The 23,021-nt window shown below is 54.5% G+C and overlaps 1 protein-coding gene across 2 annotated transcripts; it reads left to right on the top strand.

The window, feature by feature from the left end:
- Positions 1 to 609: 609 nt before the first annotated feature.
- Positions 610 to 15,732, top strand: ABHD6 (abhydrolase domain containing 6, acylglycerol lipase). 2 transcript variants are annotated; one of them, XM_066558262.1, is made up of 10 exons: positions 610 to 669; positions 4,028 to 4,097; positions 5,771 to 5,918; positions 9,225 to 9,381; positions 9,796 to 9,909; positions 10,138 to 10,270; positions 11,507 to 11,664; positions 12,466 to 12,520; positions 12,961 to 13,061; positions 13,902 to 15,732. In XM_066558262.1, exons 3-10 carry the CDS (start codon positions 5,800 to 5,802, stop codon positions 14,076 to 14,078), a joined length of 1,014 nt encoding a protein of 337 aa, XP_066414359.1. In that variant the 5' UTR covers positions 610 to 669; positions 4,028 to 4,097; positions 5,771 to 5,799; the 3' UTR covers positions 14,079 to 15,732. The 2 variants fall into 2 exon arrangements, with proteins under 2 accessions (XP_066414359.1, XP_066414362.1); XM_066558265.1 differs by lacking the exon at positions 610 to 669 and adding an exon at positions 3,882 to 3,899.
- The last annotated feature ends 7,289 nt before the right edge of the window (positions 15,733 to 23,021 follow it).

The raw sequence follows: 23,021 nt of genomic DNA, 5'->3' as shown, positions 1-23,021 counted from the left end.
TGCTCGCTGCCTCGGCGGGTGAATCACCTTCCCTAACCCTGGTGTAACTGCCCACCCCCTGCAGCCCACCTGCACCCCTCCCTTACACCCCCATCAAGCCACATCGCACTGCCACTCTGTGTGCCCTCTGGTACCCCCACGTTGTCCCCCCGGTACCCGTGTTACACCCTATATACCGCTCGCACTTCCGCTGCAGCCCAGCTGCACCCCCTGCTTTAACGCCACTGAATTCCCATCACAGCTCCCCTGAATCCCCCATTGCATCCCCCTTTCCACCCATGTCGCAATCCCCATGGAAGCCCCGTTACTTCTCCCTTGCGTTCCTTTTGCAGCTTCACTGCATCCCCCCTGGCACTGACGTCCCTCTCCATCCCCGCTGTAGCCATCTTGCAGTCCTTGTCCCCCCCTTGTCTCCTTTGTCATGGACAAACCAGCCCTATCACAGCCCGCCCTTCCCGGCGCTGTAACCCCGTTTTGGCCCCTGTGTCACCCCCTTTCACCCCAGCTGTGTCCCGCCTTCCCCCGGTGCCATCCCGCCCCGCGGAGCCGCATCCCCGCCTCTCGGAGCGCCCCGCGGAGCCGCACCGGCGCGGGGGAGGCGCCGCGTTCCGCCCGGCGCTGCCATTGCGGCCAGGCACGGCTCGGCTCGGCTCGGCTCGGCTCGGCACGGTGAGAGGCGGGGGGGCGGGATGCGGGGCTGACGGTGGCACTGACAGGACCGGGGGGAAGTGAGAGGAGCGGGGGCCCTTCCGGCGTCCGGGCGTCCCCAGTCCCAGCTGTGGTATCGCTGGGGGTGGGCAGAAGATCGCGAGCAAAGAGGAAATCCAAGAAAAAACATTAAAATATATATTCAAAGATTTAATTTCCTTCCCCCTCCTCCAACAATTAATCATTTGGTGGCGAGGGGGTTGGAACAAGATGATCTTTACGGTCCCTTCCAAAGCAAACCGCTTTATGACTCTAAAGGACTCCATGGTCCCAGCTGCTGCCGCTCGGAGGATGCTGTCATTTTGCCGGAGGAGGATGCTTTGAGGGGGGGGCCGGGGAGGGCTGTGTGCTGAGAAGAGGGGCCAGGATGTGGCCCCTGGATACCCCTACCTCATCCTTGCCCAACTCTTTGCTACCCCCTCCCCAGGAGCCCGCAGAGTCCGAGGGCACCCGTGGCATGCGATGTGCCATGCATGCTCTGCTGCGTGCGTGCGCGGCAGGAGGAGGATGGCGACGGGCTCCGGAAGGAGGATGGGCACGTTATGAATCTCTAAAGCAGCAGCTGACTGGCAGCACAGCCTGCTTGGGTCATGCTTTGCATCCACCTTGTGCCCAGGCTGGCTGGCAGCGGTGCTGATAGCTTGTCCCTGCATATTGCCAGCCCGGGGTACAGCAGCAGGGTCAGGGACCAGCCCAGACTCTCTGGCTCCTCTTGGAGCCGTGTTGCACAGATACAAATGGCTCAGAGATGTAGGTTTTGTGAAACACTGCTGCAGAAATAATGATTGCATTGCTGCCATCTATAAATAAATGAAGGTGAAAGGGCACATTTCCCACTCCCAGCTCACCAGAGAGCAGATTAAGATTGAGAGCTGGGTGATAGACAGAGATCTTTCAAATATTAATAGATATTAAATTACAACTTCTCTGTGATTAGCACCTAAAGGATCCCATAGCAAACTACACCACTGGGGAATCATAACAGTTGTTATGTCATCATTTATGGTCAATATTATTTTTCTGGCTGCAGATGATGCAAGGGTGAGGGGGTTTCTAAGGGAAAGGGTTCACTTGTATGTTTTGGGTTTTTCTTTTTACATGGTTAGTGATGTGAGTCAGGGCTTCTAGGGGGCCTACCTCAGTCATCAAGGTCCCTCAAAGACCCCTGTTTCTGCAGTGGAATCTTTAAATTTGTTGATGCTTTTTTCCTTTTCAGATCTTAAAAAAAAGAAAAACCAAACCCAAAACAAATGTTTTTGTGCTGCTTAGCTTTCAGTGATTCAGTGAGGCATGGACTGTGCTGGGTGCAGGTGGGCTGAGCAAAACCCTGGGTGCAGCAGCAGTCGTGCAGCCCAGTCCCGATGAGCCCAGCCCAAGACAGCCTTTGTGTCTGAATGTTGGCAGTGATGGCATACACGTGATTCTTGTGAAATCCCTGCCTGGCCTTTCTCAGGGCTGCCCAGTGCATCAGCTGCCAGTTTCCTCTTCCAACCCAAGGGCCTTCTGCCTTGGGGTGGGTTTTGTGCTGCTGCTTCCTCTCTTGTGGGACTCAGAAAAAAATTAAAGATACACCTGAGCTACATTCTTGGGTCTTGCCCAGCCTCCCTGGAGTGACACACTGAGCTTGAAAGAGGAAAAATACCTTTGTCCCATGGCTTTGGGAGTGTCTTCAACATGTGGTCCTCTGTAGTGACCCACAAACCCCTTCCACCTGTTGGCCCCTCTTTTTGCAGGTGTTGAGATCCTTGTTTGAATCTGACACAGGGGAGGAAGTAGCAAACCAATGGAGATGTGGAATGTCCCCTTAGTGTCTGTCCTGGGACCATCCCATTACCTGGGGTGCCTTGTTCTGGGGATCCTCCCAGGTGGGATACAGGCTGTGGTGGGTAGTGCTTGTTGCCAGTATGGGAATTGCTCCTGGTTTGGCATCCCATGCCCTGCCATGTGTTCAGTGTGCTCGGCGTTATCACTGCCTGATCACACATCATTTATCAGAGTTGCCTAATTGATGTTTCCAAGTTAATTTATGAAGTGTGAGGAGATCCTTGTGAGAAGCAGTAGCACGACTTGGGGGCACTTGCTGTGACTCTTGGTCACAGGGCACCTCAGAATGATGGATGAGCTGTGGTATGAAGACTTACGGCTGTTACCAGAGGGCTTGTTTTATTTTTAAACCCGCAGCAGCTTAGAAAACTACCCTCTAGCTGGTAGCAAAGGACTGTGCTGGGGCCTGGGGTGATGGCGCCTGGTCTCAGTGCAGCAGGGAGGGTTATCATTCCTGGAACGGCAAGGCATTGTCACCGCGGGTGCTCCCAGAGCCGGTGGGCCAGTGTCCCTGCAGCACTGACGGGTGCAGGGCTGGCTTTATTGGGCAGAGGGTGCTGGGGACTGTGGTGATGGTGGCTGCCCCTGACTGCACAGCTGAGCCTGCTGACACTCTCCTCCATCGAGTCAGCCACGGAAATCAGTGACGATGCCCTGCCCAGGCAGAAGGAGGTTCGGAAGCGCCATGGGGCTGCCCGCGCTCCTGCTCCCCCAGGCACCCGCGGCCAGAGGGGCCCGAGCGGGGCTCGCCGGGTGTGCAGGGCCGGCACTGGGCACCGGGCTCACCCGGGGAGGGGCGGCTGCCATGGCCCTGCCGAAACGCTCCCGCCTGATAGGGACAGCAGCCCCGACTGCCCCCGGACCTGCGGCCGTGGCAGGGGGACCTCTCCGGGATTTTCTGGCTTGAAGCAGCCCCCAGAACTGATGCCGCGTGGCTCCGGTGCACCTGTTGATCGTCCCCCGTGAATTTCACAGCCAAAATCTGCCAGCGAGTTCAGGCCAGCGTTTTGCTGCTTCCCCGGTAGTTTCCGGCGGCTGCACTCCGCTCCAGCCCGTCTCACACAGGGGAGAGGGGAGGGGCACGGGGAGCGCTTGGAAAAGCACCTCTAAGACAAAGAGGAAGGGGATGAGCAGGAGCTTAGCTGGCTTTGTTCTAATAGCAGTAATCACCTGAAGGGCGAGCATGAGCCCGCGGCGCTGGGTGCGCGCAGGCCTGCCCGGGGCGCTGGGCCCGGCTCTGCCCGCCGCGCTCCCGCTCCCTCCCGATGGCAGCTCGCACTCTGCTCCTGCTTGGAACAAGTGCACCCAGCGGGCTGTATTGTACAAAGGACCGTATTTACATAAACAGGGGAGAGGTTGGTCAGAAGGTGAATATGAGACGTCTTGAAAGGAAGTTGGTGGCTCAAACACCCCGAACTCACCGGGCCGCGGAGCCTGAAGGGAGGAGTGAAAGCAGAGCTGCGATTTTGACCTTGTTCTTTTCCTCTCCTGACAGCGTTTGCAGACTCTGCCGCTGCCCACAGCGAGCCGGGCTTGTGCCGAGACGAGGAGGGGATCTCTGCAAGGTAAGCCGGGCTTTTTAAAGGCTTTCTCCTCGTTTAGCTTTCTAAAAGCGGTGTGGAGATGGAGGCGGAGGTGGTGATCACAGGGGCTTCCACCATCCCGCGCTTTCTGCTTCCTGCAGCCTTCTCTCGTTACGGGTCACCAAGGGCAACAATGGCGATTTCCCTGCTTAATTTCTGCCCTGTTTTCGTGACATAGCAAAAGGCAGCGAGTGCTCTGGGGTGGGCTCCCTCGCAGCCCTGCTCGCATGGATAAGGTTTATCGGTTGCATAATAAAATGTTTATCTATGAACAAGCGACGCTGAGAGCAAGGATCTTTCTACAAAGTGTTAATTAAACGAATAACGACGTGTTGTTGCGGCTTGAAGACGGAAATGAGGTTTAGCTTTGTTAAGGAGGTGCCTGGTAGAAATATTTACAGCATTCCTCGAACTTCAGTTATTTTTCTATTTCCCCTGGGGGAAGAGGGCATTTCTGGCTGATGTTTCAGAGGTTCTGGACACCGTTTCTCTGGGTTTTGTGTACCGTGGGGTCCAGTGTGATCCCGTGTGACGGTGTCTGGGGGCGGGACGCTGTGACTGTGGCGATTGTGTGTCTGTTCCATGGCATCATATACCGCACACACCACCGGGAGTCTTGCAGGAAGCTGGAAAAAATCTGACTGTCCTGACACGGAGAAATGTGGAGGTGGTGATGGGGGGTGAGTGGCTGGTGGGAGAGCAGGCATTGAGGATGTTTCGTTTTACAAATGTGGGACAAAAGTGTAGTGCCGAGCAAAGGGTGAGCCGTGAGTTGGTTAGCAGGGGGAATTAGAGGAGATGTGTGTGTGGCAGCGTTTAATCTCTTAAGGAGAAAAATATATCCCAGCTGCCTGTGGTAGGGAGAGTTCAGGGACAAACATGACATTGTGCAAGAGCTTGCCCTTGCTCCGAGTGTCCTCCACCTGCTGTCCCTGAGACTTGTCTGGAGGATGCTGGGGAGCAGGGATGGGGACCTGTTATCCACAGGAAGTGCAAAATGTGGGGCAGAGGTGAGGATGTGGAGGTGGGGATAAATTTGTTTCTGATAAGGGCTGGACACTAAAGAGTGCCCTGCCAAGTTGTTTCCTTCTGTTCCCGAGCCCATTAATAGGCTCTGCTGCCTTGATTAGTTGGTGCCTGTGCAGAGCTGTAATGAGAGCTGGGCTCAACCCATCAGTTCTAGGTCAGTGGTTGTGTGCTGGGGATTTGGGATCAGGCAGGAGGAGAGAGGGGAGACAAAGCTGGGTGCCTGCCTCCAGAAAGAAGCGTGGAGCCTGCCTGAAGCTGGCCCTGCCTGCACCCATGGCGGGGGGAAAGGCTGCCTGCACCCCTTGGGGGCTGTGCTTGCTGTGTCTGCAAAGTGTCCCAAGGGCCACGCTGTGCCCTGTCACCCCAGACATGTTCCATGCCTGGTAGGAGGGTCATTGCCTGTTTGAGATGTGCTCTCCTGAGAGGATAACATTGCAGTGATTAAATCCATTAAGGAGCCAGAAGAAATAGGTGGGTTTTAAAACTGAAGGAGACGCTGCTGTGCTCCTGAAGGATATCTGCCTCTTGCAGATCTGCTTTCCTCCTCATCTGGCAGCAGAGTTCTCATTTAGCAATTATTTGTCATAATTTCTGGTGGTTAACCTCAGAACTTTCCCTAAATGCAGGCAGGTGAGGCTGAGTAGTGAAGAGCAGCATGGACCTGGATATGCTGAACATGTTTGTCATCGCTGGTGGCACCCTGGCTATCCCCATCCTGGCCTTCGTGGCCTCATTCCTCCTCTGGCCCTCGGCACTGATCCGCATCTACTACTGGTGAGTGTGTGAGCCCCTGCTCTCGGTGTGCTGGGGGGGAACCCGGACCCAGCAGGGCCCCCCCATGGCTCAGGGTGGTGTGCACAGGGCTGGGTGTTCCTGAGCTCCTCCAGAGCCATGCCAGCTGTGTGCAGCTTTAAACAAGTCTGGGAGAAGAAAATGGCATTTTCCTATTGCATTTTTGCTGTGGAGGCCTGTGTCTGTCAGGCCTGTCTCTGTCCCAGAGGTTTGGCTGTGCCAAGGGGCACCTGGCCAGGCTGCCACTGCAGTGCCAGCTTGCAAAATCTCTCCAAACCTCTTTGGGTTGCTTTCCCCAAGGACAGGACTGAGACTGGGAAGAGCACTGCTGTTGCAGCATCTCCACCAGCCTGGCAGCTGTGGAGTCTGGTGACCTCCCTCCACCCCATCAATGTGGCTGTGCTGTGGGTGTCCCTGGGCTCACATGCTCCATCCCAGCTGACAGCCTGCTCACAGGCAGGGACTTGTCCCTCATTAGTACTTATGGATGAGGCTTTTCTCTTCCTCTCTTTCTCTTCTGGAATGGAGCATCAGAGAAGATGGAGGGATGCTTTTCCTTATCCCCTTGAATCTTGTCCTTTCTGTTACCAGGAGGCAAGCACTAAATCCTCCAGTCCTCCTTTGTCCCTGGAAATCAGAGATAAGCCCACTGGCAGCTTTCCTCTCTGGGTTTGCTGCAAGGAAAAGCTGGAGTAACCCTCTTCAGAAGTCAGGGCAGAGTCTCATCCCCCAGCATGGAGCAGGCAGCAGCAGCAGACAGCACAGGCAGAGCACGGAGGGTGTCAGGCTGCCCTCACATGCTGCTGGTAGATGGTGGCTCCTACAGTGCAGCTCAAGGATGTTTCCAAATCCAAGTGACCTCCTGTGAGAGGAAGCTGTTTGTTCATCCCAGCACCCAGGTGCAGCAATGAGATGAAGCCTGTTTCTAAAGGCACTTTAATTAGGAGCCTTTTATTACAGCATCTGAGAGAGGAGGGAGCACGGGATGAAAGCCCCAGTGATGGGATCACCACCCTGCAAAGGAGAGCAGGCAGTGTCACAACCTTCTGCTGCCCCATGGGTGTCTGGGTGGTACTGGGCTTGGCAGGCAAAGTAGTTTATTCCTTTGGATATGTGAGCAGCTGGTGGAAGCCAGGGAGGACCCTGATGGGCTGAGGTTCTGAGGAGGATCCCTGGAAAGCACTGCAGGGTGAGTGTGGTCAGGGTGAAGCCTTCAGCAGCCACAGGCAGGGTGGCAGGACAGGCAAAGGAGGTGCAGGGTCTGTGCCAGGAGCTTGGAGGAGCCAGGCTGGGTGGAAGGTAGAGAATGTCCTGCTGCCTTTGTTCTTTTGGGGCTGCAGATAAGGAGCTGAGTGAAAATGCACTCTGGGCAGGTTGGTCTGTGTTTGGCTGAGGGAGGGAGCATGTGAGCAGGGGTCAGAAGGACTGTCTTCTTTTGCAGGGTGTGGTCCCCCCATCTCTCTCTTCCAGCATTTCTGGCAGCATGGATTCTTGCAGGAGTAATTGCAATGCACTGTGTGTCATGGGCACCTCCTTTGTTAGGGACAGTGGACGAGAAGCGTGGGTTTGCCCTTACTCTTCCTTTTCTATTGGCTTCTTTCCAAGTTGGAGTTTTTTGGAGGGTGAAATTTTGTTTCCCCATCAGCAGAGGCAGGAGAGGTGCAGGAAGCACACCATGCTGCCCTCCCCTTCCAGCCCCATGCAGCTCCAGCTTTGCAGCGCTGTTCCTGGGAGGTGCCGGGGGAAGCTTCTCCCTTCTTCCCTAATTCCCTGCCCCCTCCTTCTCCTCACTGCCAGTCTGTGTCCTCAGCTGGCACAGTCAGGGGTCACTCTGGGCCCCCCTCACCCACAGCCTCACTGCTTTCCCTGCTGCTAATGCGCCTTCCTGCCTGGCAGGATATCCAGGGCTGCCCCACTGACCCCAGCCCTGGAACCGCTCTGCCTCTGCTGCCACAGGGGTTAATCAGTTTAGCTGCTGCCACTAAGTGAGTTAACACCTTGTGAGGGATCAGTTCAGCTTTGCACAGATTATTTTGCCTTCTGCTGAATTGATCCATTAGGATCAGTTGCTAAAAATGTTATCATCTTGCCCATTGGTAGTTCACACCAGTGCCTTTGAGGCAAGGACTCTTAAGACACTTATTAGGGAGAAATTCACCTCTCCTTGTAGGACCAGCACAGAGCTGAGATGCTGCTTAAGTCCCACTAACTCCCTCGAAAAAGGGATTATGCTAAAAGAGGATTTCACTATGCATAAGCTTTGAGTGGGCAGAGAGGTAGGACAGTCCAGAAGCGTTGGTGACCTTGCTCCTGTGCCTTAAATAAACTCTGATACAGCATATAAAAGTACTTGCCAGTGTCTTGGCCACCAGGAGTAGCCCAGCAGTTGTCCTAGCAAGGGTTGTATCTGAGCACAGGGGGAAGGCAGACAAAGGGGCCCCGTTCCCTGCCGTGGGCTGCACGTACACATCATGTGTCCCAAGTGTCACTGATAATCTCTGCCCAGGTCCTTTGGCCAGCAGTTCAGCTGCATCCTCTGAGCAGGCTGCAAGCGTGCGCTGGCAGGACTGTCTGCCTCTGCTTTTAGAGGAACAGCCTTGGGGTTAGCCTGCTATCTTCTGGGGTGCTAAACCCAGTGTAAGGATGGTCCACTCCAGTCCTTTGTGTGTGTATAAATACATTTGCAAAGGCTATCTAGCTGGTCCATGGGAATTGGGTTTCTGTGGTGCTCCAGGGTGACATGGTTGTTTTGGCTGGGAACTGATGTGCTCGTCTGTGGGGTGATGTACTCCCATTGATGCAGGACTGTGTCCACATAACCCTGTGACAGATCCACCTTATCCACCTGGGAGAGCTGCCTCCCTTGGCCTGCCCATCCTGTACACTGCCTTGCCACGTGTGCTGCCCCCCTCTCTCGAGTCTCTGTCCTCATACCAGCCTTTGGGCATTTTCTCTTTTACCATTGTTATTTTTGCCTATTTCCATTGCTAAATGAGTTATTTAAGGTATTTTTTTAAGTTCTTAACAGACAGAGTGTCTCCACAAACCATCTGCAGTGCAGCCAGCAACCAGTACTACACCTGGGACTGGTGGGATTAATGCATCTGTCCAGGGACCAGATGCACAGAATTAATCCCAGTAGTCCCATTATGGCACCAGTGAGAGCCCAACCTAACCGGCCTTAATAAGCCAACAGATCTGTGGCTACCTTCAGACTTGTCACCTTCCTTCCATCATGGCTGGGCCCTGGTCTTGTCTTCCTCACTGGTGTTTTGTCCTTGTTTGCAGGTACTGGCGCCGAGCCCTGGGCATGCAGGTCAGATATGCCACCTACGATGATTATCAGTTCTGTTATTCCTATAGAGGAAGGCCTGGGTACCGGCCATCCATCCTGATGTTACATGGCTTCTCTGCCCACAAAGACATGTGGCTCTCCATAGTCAAGGTGGGATTCTGTTTCTATCATGTTGCTCCTTACTGAGAATTGATGGTCCTGGGCTTGGGGGCAGTGTGGGGGGCCCAGTGATTGCATGCATGGGATGGGGTGACTACTGTAACATGCTAGGAACACGCTGCTTAGCTCCATGCCCATTGCTTGCTGCCTCCCTTTACCCTATAACGTGCAGGGCTGCAGGGGAAGAGCAGTACACACCTGCTGCCTCCATGGGAAGCAAGTCTTGGCCGTGCTCTCTCATCATGTCATCCTTACACACGCTGACTTATCCTGGTGCACGAGCAACCAGGGCTGTCATGGGGAGAGTGGACCCCCCCCCTGCACCCACCTGGGCTCCCCATTTGCCATCCCTGGGCTTTGCAGCAGTTTCCCTGCACTGTAACCACCCCTGGTTTGTTTCTTCAGTTCCTGCCAAAGAACCTGCACTTGGTATGTGTGGACATGCCTGGGCACGAGGGCACAACCCGCTCGGACTTGGATGATTACTCCATTAGTGGGCAAGCTAAGAGAATACACCAGGTAAAGCTCCAGCATCCCATCACTTCTGCAGAGAGACGTGGGGACGTGAGGGACGTGGGGACATGAGGGATGCTAAGGCCCCTGAGTCTGCCTTGTGTGGCCTCACTCTCTCCCTTCCCAGGCAGCCAGAGCCACCAGCCTCAAGCTTTAGAGTAGACTTTCTCTAATGACCTGACCCCATGCTGTCGTTTCCTCTCTCCTAACAATGCTCCTTCTGCTCCCTGCCAGTTCGTGGAGTGCATCAAGCTGAACAGAAAGCCCTTTCATCTGGTTGGCACTTCCATGGGGGGAAATGTTGCTGGTGTCTATGCTGCTCAGTACCCAGAAGATATTTGCAGCCTGACCCTCATCTGTCCTGCAGGTGGGCAAGGCAGGGGAGGGGAGACAGAGAGAGGGCAAGCAGCAGCCAGTGCAGAAGCTCAGGGCAGTGCTGGATGCAGCATAGATGTGTAGTGCAAAGCATTTAGAAATAATTTGTATTTACACTCTGGAAATCTCTGGCAAGGAACAAGAGAAAATCACAGCTTTGTGCTGACTACTCTTCTCCAGGGGTTTGGTGTTTGCCCCACTGTGCTTTGGTCAGGACTAGGGCAAATGGGACAAGTTCTGCTCTGGAGAAAAATGCCTTTTCCCTTGGGATGGCAGGCATTTTACATGGCATGTCTGCAGCCTTCAGGAGCAGGATTCAAGACTGCAGCAGGAATGGCCCCTATTGAGGCCATTCTGGCCTCCTGAAAGCCCTAGTGTGCTGAAGGCCTGGGGCGTTGGGAGCTGGAGAGCTCTGACCTCCCACCTTTGGGTGCCTGCAGTGGGAAGAGCACCTGAGGGCTGGGCACAGGTCAGCAGTGTGTCCCCTCTATCCCCTCCATCCCCAGCATCCCCTGGACAGCGGGCTCAGGGAAGCCTGGGCATGATATGCTGCAGGAGGCATAGCAGGCAGGGAGCTTCTCTGCCAGGGAGGCTTTGCTGCATCCCAGTTGTCATAGCAGCTCCTCTCCCCTCCCACACAAGGAAAGCAGCTCCCAAATAAGCACTAAGGAATGAAACAAAGCAAATGTTACCTAGCTACCAGGCTCTGGGGGTGTTGGGTTCCCACTCCCCTCTGGGAGAAGTGTTGACTGCCTCTCTGGCTGTTTCTGGATGTGAAACCTCTGTGTGGGGGCTGCAGAAAGGTTTAGGATTAAATTTCTGGGGAATTTTTCTTCAGTGGTGCATGCAGATGGGGGTGCTGAAATTTTCTGTCCAGCCCTGTGCAGTGGCAGCCTGGGCACTAGTGTTTGCATGTGATGAGCACATAAAAATAAGCACTATAGCTTTGCTGAAGTAGTCATGCATGTCTACACCTCGTGCCGTGCCAGCCTGTGGGGGTGCCAAGCCCTGGAGCAGGAGGGAGGCTGGGTACCTCTGGGTGCATACTGAAGTGGCTGTATGTACAGGGGAGGTGTTTTCTCCCCCTCTGTTTATAAATTTTTTCAAAGAGTGAGCAGGCATGAAGCCAGAGGCGGGGATGAGGGAGGTCAGCACAAGGATGTTTTTTTGTTTGGGCTGTTTGGGGGGGGAATCTCATCTGGATTTCACCCCTTCTCATTTCACCCAGGCCTGCCAAGTACCACTGACAGCAAGTTCATTAAGCAGCTGCGGGAGCTGCAGGAGTCCAAGCGCATTGACAGGATCCCTTTAATCCCCTCCACCCCTGAGGAGATGGCAGACATGCTGAAGCTTTGCTCCTACGTTCGCTTCAAGGTGCCACAGCAGGTGAGGAGCTGACCCTGGTTGTGGAGGCTGGGAAAGGGGAGCCTGGAGGTGGTGAGAAGATTTGCTTCTCCCTGAGCCTACATGGGGCACCTGAGGCAGTGCTGGGAGTAGAGCTAGAGCTGCCAACCCTGCCATCACCCAGGTGAGACACACCCAGCCCCACTCCCTGCATTTTTCCAGCACTTTCCCTTCAAACCCTCTTTTCCAAGCTCCCTCTGGCAGTCCCTGCTGGAATTCCTCCTCTTGTGAAGTTTTTGGCAGCAGGCTGGGATGTAGAAGGGTTTTTTAGTAAATATGGCTGGCAGGAAGCATTAAATAACTAAGGCAGCCGTTGTCTGATGTGGAGGGAGATTGTTCGCTGCTTTTTAAGTAAAAGTAATGGGAATGTTAATTGCGTCATTGTCAAGCGAGAGGAACTTGGTGAGGGGCTGGCTATTATACTAGTTTTCCTTAGGAAGTCTGGAGTGAGTAGATTGGAGAGTAAGAAAAAAAATGTAAGGTAGTGCCAAGACCTTTTGTGTTTTTGTCAAAAGAGTGCAAGAAGGAAGAAAAGTGCAGTCATGGCTGAGGTGGCTGCTGGCCAGGGGCAGAAATTGGGTCTGCATCATAAAAGACAATATTGCTCATTGCTGAAATATATGTTGCTTAAGCATGGTTTCAACACCCCCACATGCTTAGGAAGAAGCTCATGTTGGGGCCAGACTTGCTGGGGAGACTAGGGCTGCTCTTGAGTGCCCTTGGGCATGCTCAGCCCTGTGCAGGGCTGGTCCCCTCCAGCAGCTCTCCTCTGTCTCCCTGCAGATCCTCCAGGGCCTTGTTGACGTTCGCATCCCACACAATGAATTTTACCGGAAACGTAAGTGCACGGTGGCAGCCTCCTCACTGGGCTTTCCAGCAGGATCCCCAGGGCCTGGGGGCCAGCTGCTCCCAGCCCCCAGGGCCCCAGTACACGGGTGTGCCCCAGCATCCCCATGCTGTCCTGCTGAGGGTGGGAGGGGCAATGTCATTAACAGACTTGGGGACACACCTCGGTCACTGGTAGCAATGCACTGCCACCCCCACTGGTGACGGGGCTGTTGCTTCACCCTCGCCCTTCCATCTGTACAACAAGTACCTGTGAGGAGATGTCTTGGCTCAGGGCCCCTCTGCAGCTGGGCTTGGTGGCGGGGCAAGGACAGCCCATCATCTCTGCATGGGTTTCCCAGTGAGGGGATGCTAGCAGGACCACTTGGCCCCCTTTGAGACAGGAAGGCCAAACATCTCCCTGTAGGACTGACTCTACTCTTGCCCCACTAGTGTTTTTAGAGATCGTGGATGAAAAGTCCAGGCACTCTCTCCATGAGAACATGAGCAAGATCAAAGCACCGACACAGGTCATCTGGGGAAAGCAGGACCAGGTAGGCAGCACCCTGCACATCCCCCACAGACCTGTCTCCATCTCTGCCTGTGCCCACCGGTGGGGCACAGTGGGGGCTGTGCTGCTGAGCTGTGCACTGCTCTGCGGGGAGCTGGCACATGTGTCAGTCCCCAGTGGTTTTAGACACAGAGGCTCAGCAGGGTGATGGGCAGAAAGCTGACAGCCAGCTTTCCAGAGGGGGGAGAGGGCAGTGCCAGGGGGGCAGGTGGGGGGTAGGTGCCAGCACTGAAGCAGGCAAGGGCTGGGAAGAAGAATAAAGTGTCAGTGAAGAGAGTTGTCCTGGCAACTGGGAAGAGATGTGCTGTTTGTGGGCAGGCTTTGAGGCAAAATCTTAGGGTTTGTTTCAGAGGCAGGAGTGGGAGGGAAGATGTGGGAGGAAGCAGGCTGCAGGCATGCAGAGGGCTCTATAAATGCAGAGATGCAAGTGTTTGCTTGCAGTGATACCTTTGCACTGAGACAGCAGCTGAAAAGCATACAAGAGAGTTGCCTGCTGCATGCTGAGACTGGCACTTGCAGCCTCTCTGCCCTTTACCCAGGCAGGGCACTGGCATCACACAGACTGTGCATCCCTGCTCCATATCTGGAGCAGGTAGAATCACCATCTCTGGATGTGTTTAAAAAAAGACTGGACATGGCACTTGGTGCTATAGTCCAGTTGAGGTGTTAGGGCATAGGTTGGACTCGATGATCTTAGAGGTCTCTTCCAACCTCATCATTCTGTGATTCTGTGATCTCGGTTGGACCCCGGCAGGGTTTCTGCAGCGTGCAGCAAACCCCCTCTCTGACTGTGGCAGTGGCTGCTTTTTCCCCTGCCGTGCAGGTCCTGGATGTTTCTGGTGCCAGTGTTTTGGCAGGCGCTATCCCAGACTGCCACGTGTACATCCTGGAGAACTGCGGCCACTCGGTGGTGGTGGAGCGGCCCCGCAAGACAGCCAACCTCATCCTGGAGTTCCTGGCACTGCTGCACAGCATAGACAACAACAAGAAGCAGGCATGAGCATGGCAGGGAGCCACGTGCCCATGCCAGGTTAACTTGTAAAGTACTGCAGCTTTGATACGTTCTCAGGGATCTTGTACGAATTGGGGTCCATGTGCCAAAGTCCCTGAGGAAGGCAGAATCGCTGATACCCAAACCTATAGCACCACTGGCACAGCAACCTGGGGTCATTGAACAACCTCCATAGATGCAGGAACAGAAGCAGAGTATCTCCCTTTTCTACTTAGAGGTAAGGTAGAAATGAGCTGAGATCACCCAGTGCTCATCACACAGCCACCCATCTTACCTGGGTTACCAGCACGTAGTTGTTCATGACATTTACCTAAACTATATATGAAATGTAGGAAGATATCTGGAATCCTGGACTGAGACTGAGACTTAACAATATTTTTACTACTTAGAGTCCATCGTGTTGCATGCTGCTGTGCTGTAAGAGAACCCCCAAGTGCTCCAGGCGTCTGCTTGAGTGCTCTTTGTGTAGCTCCTGATCTTGATCTCATGATTTATCCAGAAAACAACAGAAAACTTCATGTGTGGAAGTCCAATGACTGTATGTGCAAAAATGTTTACACTCTGAGTGGGTTTTTCTAAATCTCTGAATAGCTCCTGTGTATTTGTAATGCCTTAACGTTGCCCAGGGCGTGGTGTCTGTGCACAGCCCACCTTGCCCAGGGCTGGTTCTACCTGAGGGTGAACACAGCCAGTGACCACGGGGTGCAGGCAGCAGCTTTGGCACTGCTGTGGGGCTGGGGCAGTGGGAGCTGCCCAGGGTGAGCAGCCCTGAGCCCAAGTCAGCAATAAACCCATGGCCAGGGTGGGATTCAGCCACCCAGGGTGAGCTCTTGTCTCAGCTCCTCTATCACATCGTGCTGCTGAACACCTGGTTGTAAATAACGATTTTCTTAATGAATTCTGTGAATTCTGCAAAAGCCAATGCCACTGGAACAGGCTGAGGGGTGGGAGGGGGGCTGTGTGTGCCCAGCACAGGGAATGGTGAGGAGGGGTCAGCTCGCCCACGAGGTGCTGGGCTGTGGTGGGGAAAGGTACAATGTACTTCTGCACCCTCTCCATGAGCACAACTCCTGACCAAGTGAAGCTATGGGTAGGAACAGGCAATACAGGCAAGCTGCACTTTACAGGCTGCAAGGTGATGTTCAGGGATGGATCCTGCACCTCTCCAGGCGTGGCCCCTCACTGCCTGTCCCAGGGACAGAGCTCTGCTCCAGGTCTCAGGCAGGACCAGGGGGTGCTGGAGGGCAAGGCAGTGTGTGGGGCCCTCAAAGGCAGAGCAGCAGGTGGCTGTCACCCCTCAGTCACCCCCAGCCCTCCTCAGGGGGTGACAGGGGGTGCTGTTAGTGTCCCCCCCACTGACAGCTTCCTGAGGTACCCAGATCTGTACATACATCTGAAACTCCCTGTCAGCTTCTTGGCTCTTTTTAAGAGAAGAAACGTTGTTCTTTTAGAAAAAATAGAAATTTGCTGTTAATTGCTTGGTATTGTTTCTACTACAGGAGTTGATTTAAAGAACAAAATTGCTGGTAGTTTTATGTGGTAAAAGCCAGAAAAACTTGTTCAGTATCTATATGGTTTCTCATGCCACAGATTGCTGTATGCAAAGGATTTATATGGCTATTAAAATCTAGTGATTTAAGGAGTCCATGGTGCAATGACTACTTTTTTCCTTTGAAGAAGGTGGCTGTGGTGTGGGATAACAGAGGGATCTTGCTCTGCTGCTTCTTTCCTGCCACATTTCTGGGAGATGCAGGTTTTGGCTCAAGGAATATTTTGTCATGGAAAGAGAGATGTTGAAGACACAGAAGGCTCAAGTCTCATTTCTTGACAACACACATTTTCCTTATTTCATATTATTAGGAGAAGGTGGCACCAAACACTCAAGAAGAAAATAAAACCTCAAGGGGCAAGGGAATTGTGTTTTAAGCACCAAGATTCCTCTTAAAACCCTTGCAAGCATGTTAAATACCAATTTCATCTATTATTGCAAGTCTTACTGAACTCATACACTGTGCTAGGAATAGCATTACATCAATTTGCAGGCAAAAGTATTTGCATTTCTCCTTTCCCCAGGAGGCTCTTGAGGCTCAGCAGCTGCATTGTTTGCCAGAGGAGCTGCAGGGAGGTCTGAGGAGCATCTTCCTGGCTGTGCCCTGCCACTGCTCCAGTGCTGCATGCATCAAGGTGACCCCATTAATGATCACAGCACAGAGGTGGGAGGGGGCTTCTCCTCCACAGGTAGGGGCTGAGATTGGGGTGGTTCAGGGCATCTGCATCATGTTTTGCAGTAGTTCAGCAATGAAAACCCTCAGGTCTATATTGGAGGGGGCCCAGACTGGCCCCACAGCAGCTGAGCCCACTGGAGAGGCAGGGATGCAAACTGCCTGCACCTGCAAACACACCTGGCTGCTGCTCCCATCAACCCTCATTTCCTGCTGGGAGCCAGAAAAGCCCCACACCAAACAGGGCTCACTCCCCTGGTTCTGGCTGCTGTCCCCCTGGCACTGAGCTCCCAGGGAGCCCTCGTCACCATCAGGTACAGGGGTGGCTCTGGGCTGGGAAGGGGCAGAGGCTTGGGCTGCTCCTGCTGGGTTTTTGTGTCTTGAGGGCAGAACTGATGGGACCATAAGGAAACTACTGGATCCCAGTTGTGGCAAGCTCAGGTACTGGGAACCTGCACATGGCCTGAGCATCCTGGTGTGGCAGGAGGGGGGAGGTGTCCTTTTGGTGTGCTGCCCCATGCATGAGGATTGCTTTCCTTGGAGCCATGTGGCTGAACTGGGTCTGCCCTGGGCTGTGCTGGGTCATGAGGCTCATGGAGGTTCACACAAAAGCTGACTGAGGAGTAGGCCCTTGGTTGTTTTGGGTCTTGATAAGGCTCTTGCACTGTATTCTGAAAAGAGGCTCCAAAACACAACAGGGCTGGCTTGAATAAATCTGATACTGCCTCTGAGCAAGCTGAGCATCTAAGTCTGTGGTACCTGCTCTTGGAGTGTCACTGGGAGCAGGAGGGACAGAGCTGGTGGCAGCCATGTACCTGGGTACTTGGTGTGTGCCCAGTTGATATTGAAAGGGAAAATGTGGTGGCCTTGAAACATGGACCTTGAGGGAACCCTGGGCTGGGTCCTGTTCCACACAGCTGCAGACAGACGCTTGTCTGCAGTGGGAAAGCATCTTTCTTCTCTTTTTTTCCCAAGTAAAGGAGATTAATCAACATTTGCTGCCTTGTGGGAGGGTTTCACCAGCACATTCTGCACAGAGCACTCTCTGAAGGGCAGAGTGATGCTCAGGGGGTCTGGCACTATGGCTTGGCTGCTGTTGTGGGTGTTCCCCACTCTGGCAGGCCCCCATTCAGCTGAACCTTCCCCTGACCCAATGTGTGTCACAGTCCTCTTAGACACACTATTTTTCCCATGGAGGCCTGGATGAGAGTGCCCTGGAGCACGGCTCGCCTCTCCCACTGTACAGGGGGCACTGCAAACCCCTGTCCCTGTGGTGGCAGGGGCACCTGTTCCCTGTGCCGCCGGTGGCTGCCTTGTGACATGTCGAGGGTCCCCTGCCAGGACCCTCCAGCTGAGACTTGTGCCCAATACAAGAGAAAAAATACAGGATCTGGCAGGGGGTTCGGGTTTGGTTGTTTTTCCTTCTGGGAGGCCGTTTTCCGAGCAGGAGCCTCTTGGGGGCGGTTTGGGATTGTTCATTGAGCACTCGCTGAGCCGCTGGCAGTCGGTGACTTGTCCGTGCCATTGCCTGGCCGACAGCGCTGCCTGGCTGCAGCCTCTGCAGCTCCAGACATGGAGAGCAAACCTTCCTTTCATACAAAGACAGGCTCCTAGGTTGATATGAGTCTTGCTGAGGCTGTTTCACTATATCCTGGAAAGACGTTCCCAAACACAACAGGGCTGGCTCGAAAAAACCCCAATACTGCCTCTGAGCGAGCTGTTCTGCTGCCGAGCACCAGGTGTGTGGAGGGACAGAGGTGGTGGGAGCAAATAGCCGTGAGCAGGGTGCTCTGACGAGGTGACAGGGGCTCCGGAGCCAGGCACACAGCAGCCAGAGCCATCTCACCCTCTGGGAACCCCACTCTGACTCTGGAGCCCCTGTCACCCAGCAGCCAGAGCCATCTCACCCTCTGGGAACCCCACTCTGACTCTGGAGCCCCTGTCACCCAGCAGCCAGAGCCATCTCACCCTCTGGGAACCCCACTCTGACTCTGGAGCCCCTGTCACCCAGCAGCCAGAGCCATCTCACCCTCTGGGAACCCCACTCTGACTCTGGAGCCCCTGTCACCCAGCAGCCAGAGCCATCTCACCCTCTGGGAACCCCACTCTGACTCTGGAGCCCCTGTCACCCAGCAGCCAGAGCCATCTCACCCTCTGGGAACCCCACTCTGACTCTGGAGCCCCAGGCACACAGCAGCCAGAGCCATCTCACTCTCTGGGAACCCCACTCTGACTCCAGAGTCAGGCACACAGCAGCCAGAGCCATCTCACTCTCTGGGAACCCCACTCTTTCCCAGAAACCTCTGGAGAGCAGAGCCCCACCCAGCGCGGCTGTGCTGCTCCAGTGATTTTGTTTGGTTGGTTGGTTGTGTTCCGGGAAGGCAGCACGGGGTGAGCGGGCAGTTTCTGGTAACTGTGCTGGGATTTTGCTTCCCCGGGGTTTGCAGAGCGTTCCCTGGCCCGGGCTCTGGCTCACTCTGTTCAGGTGACCTGCACTCCTGGGTGGACAATGCAAAGTCCTCTCAGGGGACAGGCACAGGACAAGCAGAGGAGGCTTCAGTCAGGTCTGCCATGGCCTCTGTCTTTGCCACCAAGCACTGGGAATGCCCAGGAGAGCCTGAGGGCCAGGTCAGTGTCTGTGCACTGAAGGAGCAGCCCATGCAAAGCCATTGCATGGGACAGCAGTAATGTAGAGCTGGGAGAAATCTTCACAAGACCGTCCAGGCCATCCCCAGATCATCTCCTGCATGAGCCCTGAAGGTCCCCACTGCTTTTGGACACTCCACTACAGTTCCCCAGGAGCTGATGGGTTCAGAGGGCATCCTTATGATTATCCTGAAACTGTGTTGAAATTTAGGCTTATTACTTCTCCTGTTCCCATTGGATGCTGGCAGAGTGTTCACAGCTCCTTGCAGCTCCCTCTTTGATGTTCACAGATCTCCTGTGTCCGGAATAAAATCCTGCAGGCTTTGCCAGCTGCTGCTGTACCTGGAGGGGTAATGCAGGCTGGGCACAAGATCTGGGCTTACACTTCGCTGCCTTCAAACAAAGGGTATCTTGCGACAGTGTTTCAAGGGCAAACATCCCAGTCAGTTTCGTTTAAAATAAATAAATAGTAACAATAACAACCCCTCCACCACCCTAAATGAGGTGGCTCAGCCTATGAGTCACCCTTTTGTGCAGCCTTGATCCCCAGCCTGCATTACCCAGCCTGCATTACCCCAGCACACGGGTAATTCATACCTGGAAGCAGAATACTGTGTAAATCTTTCCAAAACTATATCCTCCTTTGCCCAGCCCCTTTTTTTTGTCTATTTGCCAAGGTCATCAGTATTCTACCACAGCCCTCCAGTACATCCCCTTGGGGCAGTCTCAACTGCGCCACTGATGGAGCTGTGGAGAATCTCCCACTGTCTCCTCCCTTTCCAAGGGAGCCACGGGTAACTAATGAGAAGAATTTTGCTGCGTTTTGCAGCCATCTTGCACGTTGAGTTAATCTTGAGCTTCTTTATTTTCCCAGTGGGAATGACAGAGTCTTGCTGAGCAAAAACCGTACTAAAGAAATCCAATCCTTGCTGCTCTCTCTGCTTCCGGGACCTGTTGTCCGATTGCAAAAGAAAATTGATTTGGAGTAACAGGACTAATTCTTATTGACCACCCTGAGCGTTTCTGGGTGCTCTGTGCTTCCGTTCCCGAGCTGTTCGGGGATGCCACGGGCACCACATCCAATGCCTGCACATATTTGCCTTAGCGTAAATAACCCTTGGTGTTGTCCATGAGGTTGGGAAATATTTGGAGTCCTGCCTCTGACCCTGTAGGCAGAAGAGGTCGTTGGCTTGTTTGCAGAGCCAGGTGAAGGCTGGAGGACATGGGGCTGCTCGGGGCCATGGCTGTTGAGAACGGGGACCTCACAGGTGCTTTTGTGCCCAGAGGGTTCCCATCCTCGACACTCGTGGCATCCCAAATTTCACCATCCCGGCTCCCCGGCAGCTGTGGCGAGGTGGCACCAGGTGGCAGCAAGGGACCAGCACGGGGAGCGGCTGCAGCGCTCCGAGGGGAGCAGGGAGAGCCGAAATGCTGCACCCCTGCTCCAAGCTGCACCCAGGTGCGGGCCAGCCGGTGGCTTGGGGCTGATGTCCGGGCAGGGTCTGGTCTCTCTCGGTAGGAGCTGGGTCCTGTGTGTGTCCCCGAGCCGTGTGCTACCCGTCCAAGGGCACAGCCCAGCATTCCTGTCTCATGCTTGGAACAGGGCGCTCTTGGGGCCAAATTCTCTCCTTCCATAAGAGGACCAGACTTTGGAGTTTAAGGGCAAGTCACCCCTGCAAGGAGTTAAATAATTAACCTGTTTTGCAAGAGCCTCAATATGGCCTGCAAGCAAACCCCTCCTGGGGGTGCTGTCACCAGTTCACAAATGTTGGTTTTGGGTCCTGTCTCAGAGGGGGCTGATGTGAGGGATGTGAAAGAAGAAAACTAGGTGGTGCTGGGCCAGGCTACCACTGCTGGGAGTAGTGTCAGTTCATGCATCCCATTCCAGGGGGGCTGGAGGAGGTGAGGGTGATGTATCTACTCCCTTTGTCCTGGAGAAATTATGTCAGGCCCCCCATCCCAAATGGCTCAGGAGTGTCCCTGCAGCATTCTCCTCTCCTCCCTGCACCTCTGTTCAGAATCCACTCCCCTGCCAGCAATTCCTATCTGAGCGACCGGAGAACTGTGGTCAGAGGGCTCCTGCAATTTTCCCTGTAGTGCTGAAGAGCTACAGTGTGAATTCAGTTAGTGGGGACACACCTGTGCCCAGGTTCCCTGGCAGTGTTCTCTGCAGTGCCTGACTTTGCTTTAGCTGTGTTTGGACCGGAGCAGGCAGCTCTGGGTGGAGGCCAGAGCGGCGCCAGCACACAGAAATGGGATCAACAGCTCCTTCCTGTTGTGCAACTGCTGCACAGCCCACGTAGAGAATTTTTGGGAGATTTGTCAGGGCTTTTGTTTTTTCAGTTAATATTTATTTGCTTGTTTTGGGTCTTGCTTTCACAAACAAGGAATTTAAATAGTACAGGCTGAGAAGGGGCATGAACCTTGCCTAGCCTGCCCTGAAGTGCTGTGTCCTGCTCCAGGAGTTCTCTGTGCCCACCCCAGCTGCCCTCACCTGCCCAGCCTTGGCTTCCCCTGAGCATGACTCCCCAGTCCCACTGCCTCTGGAGCTGGGATTCTGGCACAAGCATCATTTACAGTTTTGCCTGGCAGCCCACATGTGTTTCTGCTCTTATGTAATAGTTCAGCCCAGGGTATGAGCCCACTGCTTCCATCCCCTACATACACAGGGGCTTTGGGTACCAACACCCCTGCTCCAGACCTTGTGCTGCAGGCAAGGGACAGCTGATCTCATCCCTTTTGTATAGAGCCCCACGTGAGCCCTGCCCATGTGGCTTCAGGCTCCTGGCCAGACAGGACTGAGATGTGAGTTCCACTCTGCTCTGAAACCTGCCAAATGCCACTTCCCTACTCCCCACTTCCAGTTTGGTCCTCTCCTTGCTGGTCCTGGGGTGAAGCTGGGGACAGGATAAGGCACAGCACAGTGCTCTAACCAGCATCTTTCTAGCAAGACCCATATTTACTGGATTTCAGGCATTTTCTCTGTGTGTAGCCCTGATTTCACTGTGTTTCTGCTTGTGTTCCCAGAGCAGGCACAGGGATGTAGGGTGTGGCTATCAAGCTCCCAGGTGAAGCTGTTAGTGATGTGTGGGGGGAAAGCAGGGAAAAATTGCAAAACCCAGGGGCCAGAGCAAGAGATGCGTGGCTGACATGCTGTCCATGGTTCAGAGGGCACCAGGGCATGGGTGGCATTTGGGAAAACAACCCCTGGAGAGGCTGCTAGTGCTGGCAGGAGCCTGCAATCCTGGCTCTTGGGGGATGAAGCCCACATGCTCGTGGTGCCATTGGCACATGTGCCATCCCTGGGCTGGGGTGCTCTGTCACCAGTGGGGTGTAGGGCAACCCTCACCCCATCTCCATGTGCTGGGCACCAAGAGCTGGTGGCATCACCAGCTACAGACAGTGACCTGTGTGTGCCTGGCACTGAGGGGCTGTGAGAGGGGGCAGGTGCTCTCCTGGGCCTCTTGCTCTTGGTGGGTGCCATGGGGAAGGAGTGCTCCTCTCTCACTGCCTCCAGCCCTTCCCACCATGCAAGGCAGCTGCTGGGAGGTGCCCGTGGCTGGGTTGGGAGTGGTGGATCAGGTGAGGCAGTGAGCAGCTGCCTGCAAAAAGCTTTTTCAGGCTGTTATTTAGGTCATCCCTAGGGTCCCCAGGAGCCAGGTGACTGTGCCCTCGTGCGCTGGGCATGCCACAAACCAAACACTTGTCACTTGACTTCACCCCAGCCTGGGACACTGCTCTCTCTGGGTTTGCCTTTAATTGAGGGAGCGAGGTGCCTGCCAGCGGTCAGCTCAGGGTCAGCTCCAGATCTCCTGGTGCAATCCTGTGCCAGGCAGGCAAGCAGGGAGCCTGATATCTTGGCCTGATGACCGAGGGAGGCTGGTGTACAAAAGGCCACCAAGGGCAGTGTGCCCAGGCACCACCCTCCTGCCTGCTCAGGGCTGCACAGGCGAGACCATGTATTTAAAACTCTGTGTGTCAGCACTGGGGTGCTGAGTGGCCCCTAGAGCCAGGAAGGTTACTGACTGTGCCAGTGGGTTCAGCTGCATGTTGCTTCAAGAAA

Source organism: Molothrus aeneus, chromosome 12 (assembly GCF_037042795.1).
Source record: "Molothrus aeneus isolate 106 chromosome 12, BPBGC_Maene_1.0, whole genome shotgun sequence".
NCBI lineage: Eukaryota > Metazoa > Chordata > Aves > Passeriformes > Icteridae > Molothrus > Molothrus aeneus.
This window is presented reverse-complemented; position numbering and strand designations above follow the sequence as displayed.

Excerpts from the sequence above, each read along its gene's own strand:
- ABHD6 (XM_066558262.1), top strand. The coding sequence starts at position 5,800 with ATGGACCTGGATATGCTGAACATGTTTGTCATCGCTGGTGGCACCCTG. Across the intron at positions 5,919-9,224 it reads CTGATCCGCATCTACTACTG|GTACTGGCGCCGAGCCCTGG; the intron begins GTGAGTGTGTGA and ends CCTTGTTTGCAG. Across the intron at positions 9,382-9,795 it reads TGTGGCTCTCCATAGTCAAG|TTCCTGCCAAAGAACCTGCA; the intron begins GTGGGATTCTGT and ends TTGTTTCTTCAG.